This window comes from Erythranthe guttata, chromosome 9 (genome assembly GCF_056151865.1).
Source record: "Erythranthe guttata isolate IM_541 chromosome 9, IM_541, whole genome shotgun sequence".
Taxonomy (NCBI): domain Eukaryota; kingdom Viridiplantae; phylum Streptophyta; class Magnoliopsida; order Lamiales; family Phrymaceae; genus Erythranthe; species Erythranthe guttata.
Window position 1 is genome coordinate 7,406,493 of NC_142541.1, and position 12,725 is coordinate 7,419,217.

General features: G+C 33.9%; 1 protein-coding gene across 1 annotated transcript; it reads left to right on the plus strand.

Annotated features, from left to right (window-relative positions):
• The first annotated feature begins 1,058 nt into the window (after positions 1–1,058).
• On the plus strand, positions 1,059–3,648 carry LOC148767974 (xyloglucan endotransglucosylase protein 6-like). The gene is given in 4 exon segments (XM_088822640.1): positions 1,059–1,281; positions 1,284–1,420; positions 3,240–3,439; positions 3,497–3,648. Coding segments are annotated over 4 exon segments (702 nt in total). The 5' UTR covers positions 1,059–1,068.
• Positions 3,649–12,725: the final 9,077 nt, after the last annotated feature.

A 12,725-nucleotide genomic window follows, 5' to 3' on the forward strand; every position in this document is an offset into this window, starting at 1 on the left:
ACGAAAAAAAAAAGTCAATTTACAGTTAAATTACTGTCTCCGACAGTTAAATATTGTTGGAGACAGTAATTCAGCAACGAATACAATAATATTAATTAAAATATTTTAAAAAATAGTCAATTAACAGTTAAATAACTGTCTCCGACAGTCAAATAACTGTTGGAGACACTAATTTAGCAACGAATACAGTAACATTAATTAAAAAATTTTGAAGAAAAAAAAAAGTCAATTAACTGTTAAATTATTGTCTCCGACAGTTAAATAACTGTTGGAGACAGTAATTTAGTAGCCAAGACAGTAATATTAATTAAACTATTTTTTTTTAAGAAAAAACAAAATTATATTAAAAAAAAAAAAAAAAAAAAAAGTCAACGCCGGAGACTGTCATTGGGGTCAAAATTGAAATTAGGGTTAAAATTGATTAATTGATGAAATTGAGCTAAATTGGGGTGTAAATCTTGAAATTGGAGTTCAATTTGGTTTCAGTGAATTGGGAGTAATTTTGGTATATATAAAAGGATTTTCCTTATTTGCAAATAAGTTTGAATGTGCTGGATTTATTTGATAGACAAAAAAGTTGGATGTCCCTCTTTTAATTAAGTGCCCTTGTCATGGGCCTATCTTGATCGTGTTGCACCATATAGAGCAATTAACGCTCGGTTTTTTTTTTTTTTGTTCTTTGGTATTTTTGATTTTTTTTCTGCTTTTTTTTTCCCTTTCTCGGAAAATTGCGAAAATTTCCGAATTTCCGAAAATTCCGAATGTATCGGAATCGGAACTCATTTTTAGATTTGAATATTTCATAATCGGAATTAGAAATAAGATTTTAGTTGTGAAAAAAAATCGGAAATTTTCCAAATGGCCTATTTCCGATCCGATCCGTTCGATTTCCACCCCTAGTAGTTGCTATTCATTCAAAGTTTCCTAGAACAATGCATAGATTTAAATTTAAATTATTAAATATTTAAGCTTTGATCCCCTGAGTTTTTTTATTTAAAAATACATCCTTATATATAGTCCCTGCTATGGAACTCATGCTATTTATTTCAAAGGATTCATCATAATATAATGAAGTTGCTTTCCCATTTTAGAATATTGAAGGCATTGAGATTCATTATCTTTGCTATAGTTTTGCACGTTGCGAATTCTTCCGATTTCGATGAGCTCTTCGAGGTTGATTGGGCACCCGATCACATAGTTGTCTATGAGAGCGACCAAATCGCATTATCTCTCGATTCTTCCACGGGTACGCAAATTAATCATATTTAATTATACTTCATTAATTTCTCATAACTATATACATTGTGCAGTCAAACTTGTACATTAACGGTACTGGAAATCGGGAGCAGAGGCATTATATTTGGTTTGATCCGACCGGTTATTTCCATACATACTCCTTCTGGAATAGCATATTCATCTTGTAATTATTAGTTATTCATTATAGCAATTAACAACTCTTTAAATAAAGTGGTTTTTGTGCATAAGTCCCCAACCAAACATCTTTATTATTCTAGGTTTAGGGGTTATATCTCTTTCACCAATAAGTCCATGCCTTTAATATTTATGATAAATAAAGGAAACATCCATGTAAATGCCAATATTACCCCCAACCCTTTATACCCAATTCTTAATTGTAACCCCAATTTAATCAATTTTGTCCACAAAAACCCAATTTTAACCACATAAATTCAACTTTGACTTTTTTTTTCAAAAACATTTTTGTTTTCAAAAAAAATAATTTTGCCGCCGGATTCCGGCGTTGAATTTTTGATTTTTTTTATTTTTTCTTCCGAATTTTTTCGTCTGCGGTCTCCGGCGGTGACTTTTTTTAGTGATTTTTTTTTTTTTACGTCCGCCGCTAAACGTTGACCGTAGTTGTGCTGTCACTGACAGTAAATTAACATAATTATATTGTCAATGACCGTTAATTAACGTAATTATACTGCCGTTGACAATACATTTATGTAATTATGTTGTCGTTGATAGTAAATTCATGTAATATTATTGTTTTTTGTTTTTTGTTATTTTTGTTATTTTGTATGATTTGTTCAAGGGTCAACGTAATTATATTACTGTCGTTGACAGTAAAATAATTGTAAACACAATAATATAACTGTCAACAACATCAATATTATTATTTTTTTGGGTTTTTTGTTTTGTTTGAGTTATTCACGGAGTAACGTTATAACATTACTGTCTATTATTCTTATATTACTGGAAATACAATAATATTACTGTGGTTGACGGTAATATTACTGTTTTTATAGTAATATTGTTGTCAACCACATCAATATTATTATGTTGTTTGGATTTTTTTGTTTGTTTGACTTATTCACGGTCTAACGTAATAATATTACTGTCTATTATTGTAATATTACTGTGGTAGACGGTAATATTACTGTTGTTATAGTAATATTACTATCACTCACAGTAATATTAATTCTTTTGGCATTTTATTATGTTTACATTTCTTGAACAGTCAACATAGTAATATTACTCTATTACACAATAATAATGAGTTTTCATGTGTTAATATTACTGTGCTAGAGATTAATATAGCAATATTACTGTGTTAAATGTAGTATAGTTCATTTTACTATGTCTAACAGTAATATAGTTAATATTACTGTCAATCACAGCAATATTGTTGTTTAAACGAAAGAAAATGTTACAAAAAGAAAGAAAAAATTCAGAAAAGTCAACCCCGGAAACCGGCGAAAAAATCCGGAAGAAAAAAAAAATTTGAAAAGTCAACACCGGAATCCGGCGGGGAAAAAAAATTGAAAAGAAAAAGGTTTTGGGTAAAAATTTAATAATTTATGAAATTTGGGGTCAAATTGAAGTTAAATTAAGTTAAGGATGAAATTGGAGCATATTAAAGTATGAGGAGCTATTTAGTCTTTTACCAAAATCTGGACCATGTGTGGACCTATTGGTAAATGAATTTTTTGTCTGAATTAACTTATGAATAAGTACCCGTTGATGGGCTTATTTGTAAAGACTCCTTAAATAAATGTCTCACATGTTTTTACACCTTAAAGCATCAATTATTTGTTATAATTACATTCCTGTCTTATAATTTAGTTTTATTAGATCCTTTTTTATAGTATGCATTAACTTAAATACAATGACAACTTTAAAAGTAAAATAATATAATATAAATTTCATATTGCAAATTGTTGTATATATATTTGGGCATATATCGTAATTAATTAAAGTCTATATTTGCATGCATGCAGATTCCTTGTGGATGATATTCCAATACGAGAATTTACAAACAACGAGAGAAAACGGGTACCCTACCCGAAAAACCAAGCAATGGGGATCCACGGATCTTTATGGAACGCCGATGATTGGGCTACACAAGGAGGTTGTGTGAAGATCAATTGGAGCAACGCCCGTTTTGTTGCCACATTTCCGTCGTTCGAAATCGATGCATGTTGACTTTCTGAAGATGAAATTGATATCAATCCAACTGTGAAATGCGGAAAATCGGGGCAGTTCTGGTGGGATAAGCCAGTGGTGAGAGAGGTGAACAAGCAGAGAAGAAAACAACTCAAATGGGTTCGTGATAATTTTTTGATTCATGAGTATTGTGGTGAAATTGCTAGGTTTAATTCTGACGGTTTGCCTAAGGAATGCCACTAGGGTTTGGTTAATTTTGTATTTTATGTGTGTGTGTTTTGAGCAGTGTTCTAAAAATCGGCCGAGGCGGCCGATTAATCGGTCTCCGAGGCGGAGGCGGTCCAAAACCTTTACGATTTTAGTGTAAAGGTTTGAAAAATCGGTTTTTTGCCTGTGAGGCGGTTTTAGGCGGTCTGAGTCGATCCGAGGCGGTCTGAGGCGGTCAAACCTTTAAGGCGGGTCAAACTCGGTGGCAAAAATTGGTCTCTTTGAATACGAAGCAATCATGAATTGGATGCCCGACCAACCGATGATACTTGCAGTATTTTGGGTCATCGGTTTTGTTAGCCTCTTCGGGGCGCTTCATTTCAGGCAACTCGATAAGTTTTAAACCTAGCAAATCGTCAAATATTCCAGCCACATCAGTGTCGAGGAATGGATATTCCCTTGCTTGCATTTCTTTTAGAGTAAGTCTTCTTCTTTCTTGTGAAAAATCTTTTTTTTCCTCATTGTTTCCGTTCACTTTTCCTTGAATTTTGATAGGGGTCGCAACTGCCAAAGATTCTTTGCTTGAGGTCTTAGAGAAAACTCTACCCCCTTTCCGAAAGTCCTGTTTTTCTTTCGACTGTCGAGGCTCTTGAACTGGTGGTCCCTCAACTCCACTAGCCATAATGCTCAACTCCATGTCGTGCGCTCTAGTGGCCAACTCTTCAAAACTTTTAGGTTGAATCCCTTGCAGGATATATCGGAGTCCCCATTGCATTCCTTGAATGCACTACTCGATAGCTGAAGCCTCTGACAATCGGTCCTTGCAATTCAGGCTTAAATTCCTCCAGCGGTTAATATAGTCAATGACGGCCTCTTCTTTCCACTGGCGAGAGTTTGTGAGCTCGATCATGCTCACTGTTCTTCGGGTGCTGTAGAAGCGATTCAAAAATTCTTGTTCCATCTGAATCCAACTGTCAATTGAGTTCGGTTCTAGGTCTGTATACCAATCAAAAGCATTGCCCTTCAATGATCGGACGAATTGTTTAACGAGATAGTCTCCGAAAGTCCCGGCGTTGTTACAAGTTTCAACAAAATGTGCCACATGCTGTTTTGGGTTACCCTTGCCATCAAATTGCTGAAATTTCGGGGGTTGGTAACCAATTGGCATCTTCAAGTCGTCTACTCTTAGAGTGTATGGCTTGGTATATGTTGATGACGATTTTGAACCCTCATTGAATGGTCCCCATGATGAACTCCTTCAATTGGTCTATAGGAATCAACCCCTCTGACGAAACCTGGAATTCTTCAGCCGGGTTCTTCTCCCTTTCAATTGGATGTCGCCTTGCAGAAGTTTCAGCTTTGGTGTGATTTTCGCCTTATTTTCCCATGTCGTGACTACCGTCAACCTTGTTTCGCAACATAGCGATTTGGGATTCTTGTTCTTGAATGTGCTTTGTTAGCCCTTCAATGGCCTTGGTCAAGATCGCCATCTGCTCCTCCATGGTCGTGCATGTGTCGTCATGACGGGAGCCACCTCAGAGTAGTTTGATGCTGAAAGGGACGTGGATGAAGAAGCTTCTCCTCTAGATCCTTCCACGCCTTCACCTATGTTGACGAGAGGTGACGAGCCTTTTTCGATGATTTGGGGCGTTGAGCTAGTCTCGGAGGATGTCTGCAGCTTCTTAGCCATACTCCTTGTAACTACACCCATGCTTGATGAATTTGAAGTAGCAGCCTTCATCGTGAACGTAGAGTAGTCACTGCAACACTTTGAGGATCTTCGAGAGAGAGAAGAGATGAGAGGTAGAGATGTCCCACTGGGCGTGCCAAAATTTGTAACAACAAATTCTTATCTCTGATATGAACAAACAAGAAAAATTGAACAAAGATGATTTTATTGAATTAAAATAAATAAATTGCGGGTTACAATCTCTATTTTAATCCTCTGATTCTTCTCTCTAGAACAATATATAGTTGACTTGAATTTTCGGAGTCGGGTCGTTGACTTGATCTTCTCCGGATTTGATTTTGGATTTGAATAACGTTTTCCAAGGGTCTTGCGACTTGAATCTCGGATCGAACGCTGAACTTTGACAGATTTTGACTTGAAGATTTTGGAGTTCTTGATGGATTTGGCCTTCAATCTTCCTTCGATCTTGATTTGTTGAACTTTGACGGGCTTTGACTTGAAGATCTTGAAATTCTTGATGGATTTGGCCCTCCAATCTTCCAATGATCTTGACTTGAATTGATTAACGTTAATCCGAAGGTTTGGCACCGTTGTCTCGGATCGAATGCTGGATTTGATGAAGAACGCCTTCAATTTGCTAAAGAACACCTCGAATTTGACGAAGAACACTTTAAATGTAGAGAGAGAATCTTACCTCCTACGAATTCTTCTTCCTAGCTTCTTGAATTGTAGAGAGAATTTTGCTCCTACGATTTATGCTCATTCAGTTGTGTTTGAATTGTGAAGGGAGGGTCCCTATTTATAGTGGTAGAACAAGAGTTCTTGATGGGCCTTACTGATGATGTGGCACGATTTGATTGGCGTGATTTAAATTGATATTTATCTCTTGTAACTTGGAAGAGAAGAAATAATCCTATTGTCCCATATATATTAAAAATCAATTATCTATTTAAATTAGAAATTTATTTAATAAAATTCTTAATATTAAGATAGAAAACATATAATTGAAATTTAATTATATATATATGGTCTTCACGCATTTGATATGTTTATATATATATATATATATATATATATATATATATATATATATATATATATATATATATATATATATATATATATATTTAATTACATATTTGCCACTTGAATAAATTCACTCGGCTCTATGGAAATTAGCAATTTAATTGCTTGAAATTTTATTTGTCTACAAATGGGAGAGACAACACAGCAATGGTACCGCGGTTGCTGTCAACATTTCTTTCCACTGACATCAAATCAAGGAGGCCGATCGGAAACGCCGTCACCGCGCAAAGTAGGCGACGGTGTAATCTCATGTTCCGGCCGCCGCAAACCGTTGGCCGCTCAAATCCGCCGCCTCAACAGTGCCGCCGACCGGAAACGCCATCCCACGCAAAGCAGTCGACGGTGTTATCTCATGTTCCCACCGCCGCAAACCGGTGGCCTCTCAAATCCATCACCTTAAATTCACGTCCACCAAGCGCTGGCCCTCCCCGCTTTGCCGCCTAAATCAGCAGTCGGAGTTGTCACCTAATCCCGCCGCTCCAAACCACTCTGAGTTAAATCGCCACCTCAAGCACGCCGCTGAACTACCTGGAGAACCACGAAATGGATGCTTCGGATCCACACTCATGAGGTGCGGGTAGATGAGAGTTAGAGGAATGAATGGCAAAAGTCTTGGCCGGTGGCGGCGAGAGTCTAAAGTTTGAAGGGATGGGTGAAGCCGTTCGAGGAGATACGGACGATCCCCCAAAATGTGGGATAAAATTCAAATTGAAATTCGGTCCTTAAGGACTTTTCAATTAAGTCCCTGAAGTTGAAACAAGTTAGCAATTAAACCCAAAATGGAAGAAATGGGGTTCAAGAAAAAAAAAAGTTGAAAATAGATTCGAGTACTTCAAGTCTCGTCTCATCTGACATGTTCTTCGTCGAGACTAGAAGTGGGGGCATTTGTAGACATCGAAATTTTGAGATAAATTACTAATTAATAATCAAAATAAATCAGTTATTAATTATGTCTCAAAATTAAAGTCCATAACATATTTGGGCTTTAAAATGTCTGGCCCACGCTGCAAGTCGAGAAACCCTAACTTGTGGCAAGACACCCTAGCTCGTGCCTATAAAAGAAGGCCTCCAGCTCATGCAAAAAAAGACTCACACAGACATTTATCGGGCTCTCAAGCCCACGTCTCGAGCCTCCGCCTCGAAGTCATAACATATTTGAATTCGAGATGTTCGTGATAGGAAATCATATGTCCAATTCCTTGAATTCATAACATATTTAAATTCGAGTTGTTCGTGATAGGAAATCATATGTTCGATTCAAGAACAAGCTAAGCTTTTAAGCCCTTGAATCAAAATTATAATAGGAGAGAAGAATCAGGGGAATTACGGAGATTGTAATCCTCTTTCGTTTGATAATAAATTTATTTGTTTCCTATATTTTTCTTGTTTGTATTTATGTTTTACATCCTTTTATATATACCAAAATTACAGATTCGAAAAAAATTCAGGAAAAAAATAAGTTTTTCAAAAAAAAAAAACAAAAAGAAGTCAACGCCGGAGACCGGCGGTCTCCGGTGGTGGCGGGTCAAAATTGAGGTCAAAATTGAAATTAAGGTTAAAATTGGTTAATTGATGAAATTGGGCTAAATTATGGTTTAAATCATGAAATTGAAGTTGAATTGGATTTCAAAGAATTGGGGGTAATTTTGGTATATATAAAAGGATTTTCCTTATTTGCAAATAAGTTTGAATGAGCTGGTTTATTTGAAAGACAAAAAAGTTGGATGTCCATCTTTTAATTAAGTGCCCTTGTCATGGGCTTATTTGCCATTTATCCTAATTAATAATTAGTATGTCTAAAACTATTGGATTAGCGTTAATTGTTTGAGTTTGGATGTTGTGTTAGATTGATATATAATTAGTGCACTTCAAATTGAAATGCACTTTTATATATATATATATATATATATATATATATATATATATATATATATATATATATATATATATATATAATCTATGAGCTAATTGGAGTTTTAATATTAGGAAACATATTTCCTACTAAAATAGTAATTCATATTCATTCCCGAACCAAAATAATTGGACTTTAGGTCACAATCATCTTAACATCATTTCTTTTATCAAAACCATACTATTCCAAGCCCTAATAGTTCCGATGATGGTTTTAAAAGGTTGGGATGCTTACGGATAGATAGTTGATCAGTTTTTGTTCATTATTATTATTTTTTATTTCTAATTTTTTAATTATATTTTTATTTTTCTTACTAACTATTTTTTTTATTAATTATTTTTTTAAAATTTCATGAATATGTTATTGTGAAAGAGGGGGGAAAACTTGAAGGGTAGTTTTGGCACTAATGCATCTTATCATATCACAATTATTCCATGGGACCTTCCAATGTTCAATTAGTTATTTCATAACAAGCTACGATGACATACAATTATTGGGCTTTCCAGATTTCGTACTCTAAATTATTATATTTCAATTTCACATGTAAATAGTTACCTTGCTAATTTAGTCAAGACAAGGTAAGGCACCTTGCTCATATGATCTATTTGGTCATCGGTTCGCAAAGTTACCTCATTATATAAAGGGTAAATGAGTAAAAAAGATAAAATAATTTCACCTAACTATCAATATATGATTATTTAAACGATAGTTATCAAAATTTAAATAAACATTTGTTTTTGGACACGTAGCGGGCAATGAGACCCTAACTGATATCAGGCAGAAACTAGCGATCGGACGCTAGCAAGAACTATGAAGTAAGTTGATGAAGTAAGTTGATAAAGTAACTTGCATGCATAAAGAAGCTAGTCCACATATCAACCTAATCATGTTTTTTTTTTTTTTGTTGTAGATAGATTTAAGGGTAAATTACACACACCCCCCTGAGGTAAGCTTAAATAACTGTAAGGTCCCTGTGGTATCGATAATTACACTCAGCCCCCTGAAACGTAGTCAGAAACTCTAATGGGATAATGAATTGGATTCGTTATTCCGATAGGGTTCTAACGGAATATTGGTTTCAGAAAGTGGTGGAGACAACAAAGAGCTATGGGTGATTTAAGAAATGTTCGGGAATGTTCGAGGAGCCATGTTACCCCATAGCTCTTTGTTGTCTTCACCACTTTCTGAAACCAATAGTCCGTTAGAACCCTATCGGAATAACGTATCCAATTCATTATCCCATTAGAGTTTCTGACTACGTTTCAGGGGCTGAGCGTAATTATCGATACCACAGGGACCTTACAGTTATTTAAGCTTACCTCAGGGGGTGTGTGTAATTTACCCTAGATTTAATATGCGAGTTAGACAGACTTCAACACCTCTGTAACACATATATATACAACGCCGCACAGACAAGCACAGCAACTATTCATACACATACGTCGTGCTCCAAAAAAAAATTAATAATAGTAAATAAATTTTGTTACTAAACACATACACACAACCAATGTAAGTATAATTACGTAACAGTGTTGATAAAACCGTACACCAATCCCACCAGCACACAAACACACTCACGCACCAATAAACACCAACACACACCACACGCGTACAATACACAATTATCAAACACTCATATAAGAATAATGGGGTTTGATTAAAACACATATTCCATACGTATTTACCCTTGTAGATCTAATTATTTTTTTAATATAAATTACTTTTTTATATAATTATATTATATATATTCAAAAATATATTTGTTTATAGGGGTAATCACAAAAAAGCCCATGACAAGGGCACTTAATTAAAAGAGGGACATCCAACTTTTTTGTCTTTCAAATAAATCCACCCCATTCAAACTTATTTGCAAATTTCATGATTTACACCCCAATTTAGCCCAATTTCATCAATTAACCAATTTTAACCCTAATTTCAATTTTGACCCCAATTTTAACCCTAATTCTTATCAATTCCACCCATTATGCTCTTACTTCTCAAATATTACACATTGACCCCGGATTTAAACAAATATATCACATTAACCCCCAAAACTTTTTTTTTCCAGAAAATAAATTTTTTTTCTGAAATATTTTTTTTCCGGCCAGATTCCGGCGTTGACCGCCGGAGACCGCCGGTCTCCGGCGTTAATTTTTTTTTTTTTTTTTTTGAATTTTTGTTTTCCTGAAATTTTTTTCCGGCCGGTCAACGGCCGTTGACCGCCGGGTCTCCGGCGTTGACTTTTTTTTTTTTTTTTTTTAATAACTTAGTTTTTTCTAAAAAAAAATATTTTAATTAATTTTACTGTCTTGGCTGGTAAATTACTGTCTCCGACAGCTATTTAACTGTCGGAGACAGTAATTTAACTGTTAATTGAATGTTTTTTTTTTTTCTTCAAAAATATTTTAATTAATATTACTGTATTCGTTGCTAAATTACTGTCTACAGCAGTTATTTAACTGTCGGAGACAGTAATTTAACTGTTAATTGACTTTTTTATTCTTAAAAAAAATATTTTTAATTAATATTACTGTATTCGTTGCTAAATTACTGTCTCCAGCAGTTATTTAACTGTCGGAGACAGTAATTTAACTGTTAATTGACTTTTTTATTCTTGAAAAAAATATTTTGAATTAATATTACTGTATTCGTTGCTAAATTACTGTCTCCAGCAGTTATTTAACTGTCGGAGACAGTAATTTAACTGTTAATTGACTTTTTTTTTTTTAATTTTTTTCCTTACAAAAAAAATTATTTTAATTAATATTACTGTGTTGGATGTTAAATTACTGTCTCCAACAGTAATTTAACTGTCTTAGACAATAATATTAATAATATTACTATTCGGAAAAATAATATTCATAATATTACTGTCCCAAACAGTAATATTACTGCTAGAGACAGTAATTTAGTAGTCAAGACAGTAATATTAATTAAAATATTTTTTTTCTAAAAAAAAAAAAAAAAAAGTCAACGCCGGAGACCGGCGGTCAACGGTGGTTGACCGACCGGAAAAAAATTCAGGAAAAAAAAATTTCAAAAAAAATAAAAATAAAAATAAAAGAAAAAGTCAACCCCGGAGACCGGCGGTCTCCAGCGGTCAACGTCGGAATCTGGCCGGAATCTGGCCGGAAAAAAAACATTTCAGAAAAAAAAAATATTTTCTGAAAAAAAAAATTTTGGGGGTTAATGTGATATATTTATTTAAATCCAGGGTCAATGTGTAATATTAAGGAAGTTAGAGCATAATGGGTGGAATTGTTAAGAATTACATTATTGAGGGTATTTTAGACTAAAGACATAGGGATGGGCTTAATTGAGAGACTGTTTTTTTTTGTGGACTAAAAAACATTTAAGTCCAATGTGATGGGCCTTTTTGCCATTTGCCCTTGTTTATAAGAAATACCTATAAATACTATATGTGTATATATACATAAAATGTAGATGCGTGTAAACCTAATCATGCTTTTCTTAATGTGAGAGTTCGACGGTTTATGTTCCCAATATGATTTTTACCAATTACTGATTTCTCTGTCGCAGTGTGATTGACAAGACATGATAGAAAACTTCGTCATCAATATTATTTTTGAAATGCTATTCATAGTGTAGCTCAGGGCCGGTCCGGGGTATTTCGGGGCCCTGGGCAAAACTGAAAATTGTGGCCCTAAATATAGGGTTCGGGAGCAACATTCCGATTTTTTCGAAAAATATGTAAAATATAAATATATTTAATAATAAAATTATATTAGAAATAAAATGATTACTTTACAAAACTAGTGTAACGCTCGGGGCTTAATCTCACTTTGCACCATTGAAATGTACATTTTGTCACTTTGCATCCTCAAGATAAGTTAACTACACTCTGCATCATCGAAACACAATATATCATGCATAGTGCAATCCAAATGAAATTTTAAAAGCTAGTAAATGCAATTTGATATTTTAAGTGGTATTTAAAAATTATATTTTTATCAAAATAAAATATTTTACGAAAACAATGCTTCAACTGTTTCGTTATGAAGTTATCTAAAAATCATATTTTCTTCCAAATATTTAATTTCTACCTAATATTTTGACCAATTACAATAAAAGATTCATCAATCGAATAATATAGTGATAATTTTTTATTTTTTTAGAAAACAAATATAGTCTATTTCAATAATCCGGTGTGGTTTTTATTTTTTCGCACTTCGTGCGCTTGAAATTAGGCTGGAGATTAAAGAAAATAACAATTTAATTAGTTATTTTGCACCCCGGAAAAAAAAATGTTTTATTATTCAATTCATGGTGCATTATGAATGACTTATTGTGTTTTGAGGATGCAATGTGCTATTATTATTTTTCAAGGGTGTAGAGTGTCAAAATGCTCCATTTAAAGGGTGCAAAGTGAAATTAAATCAATGTTAAGAAAAAAAACAGTAATGA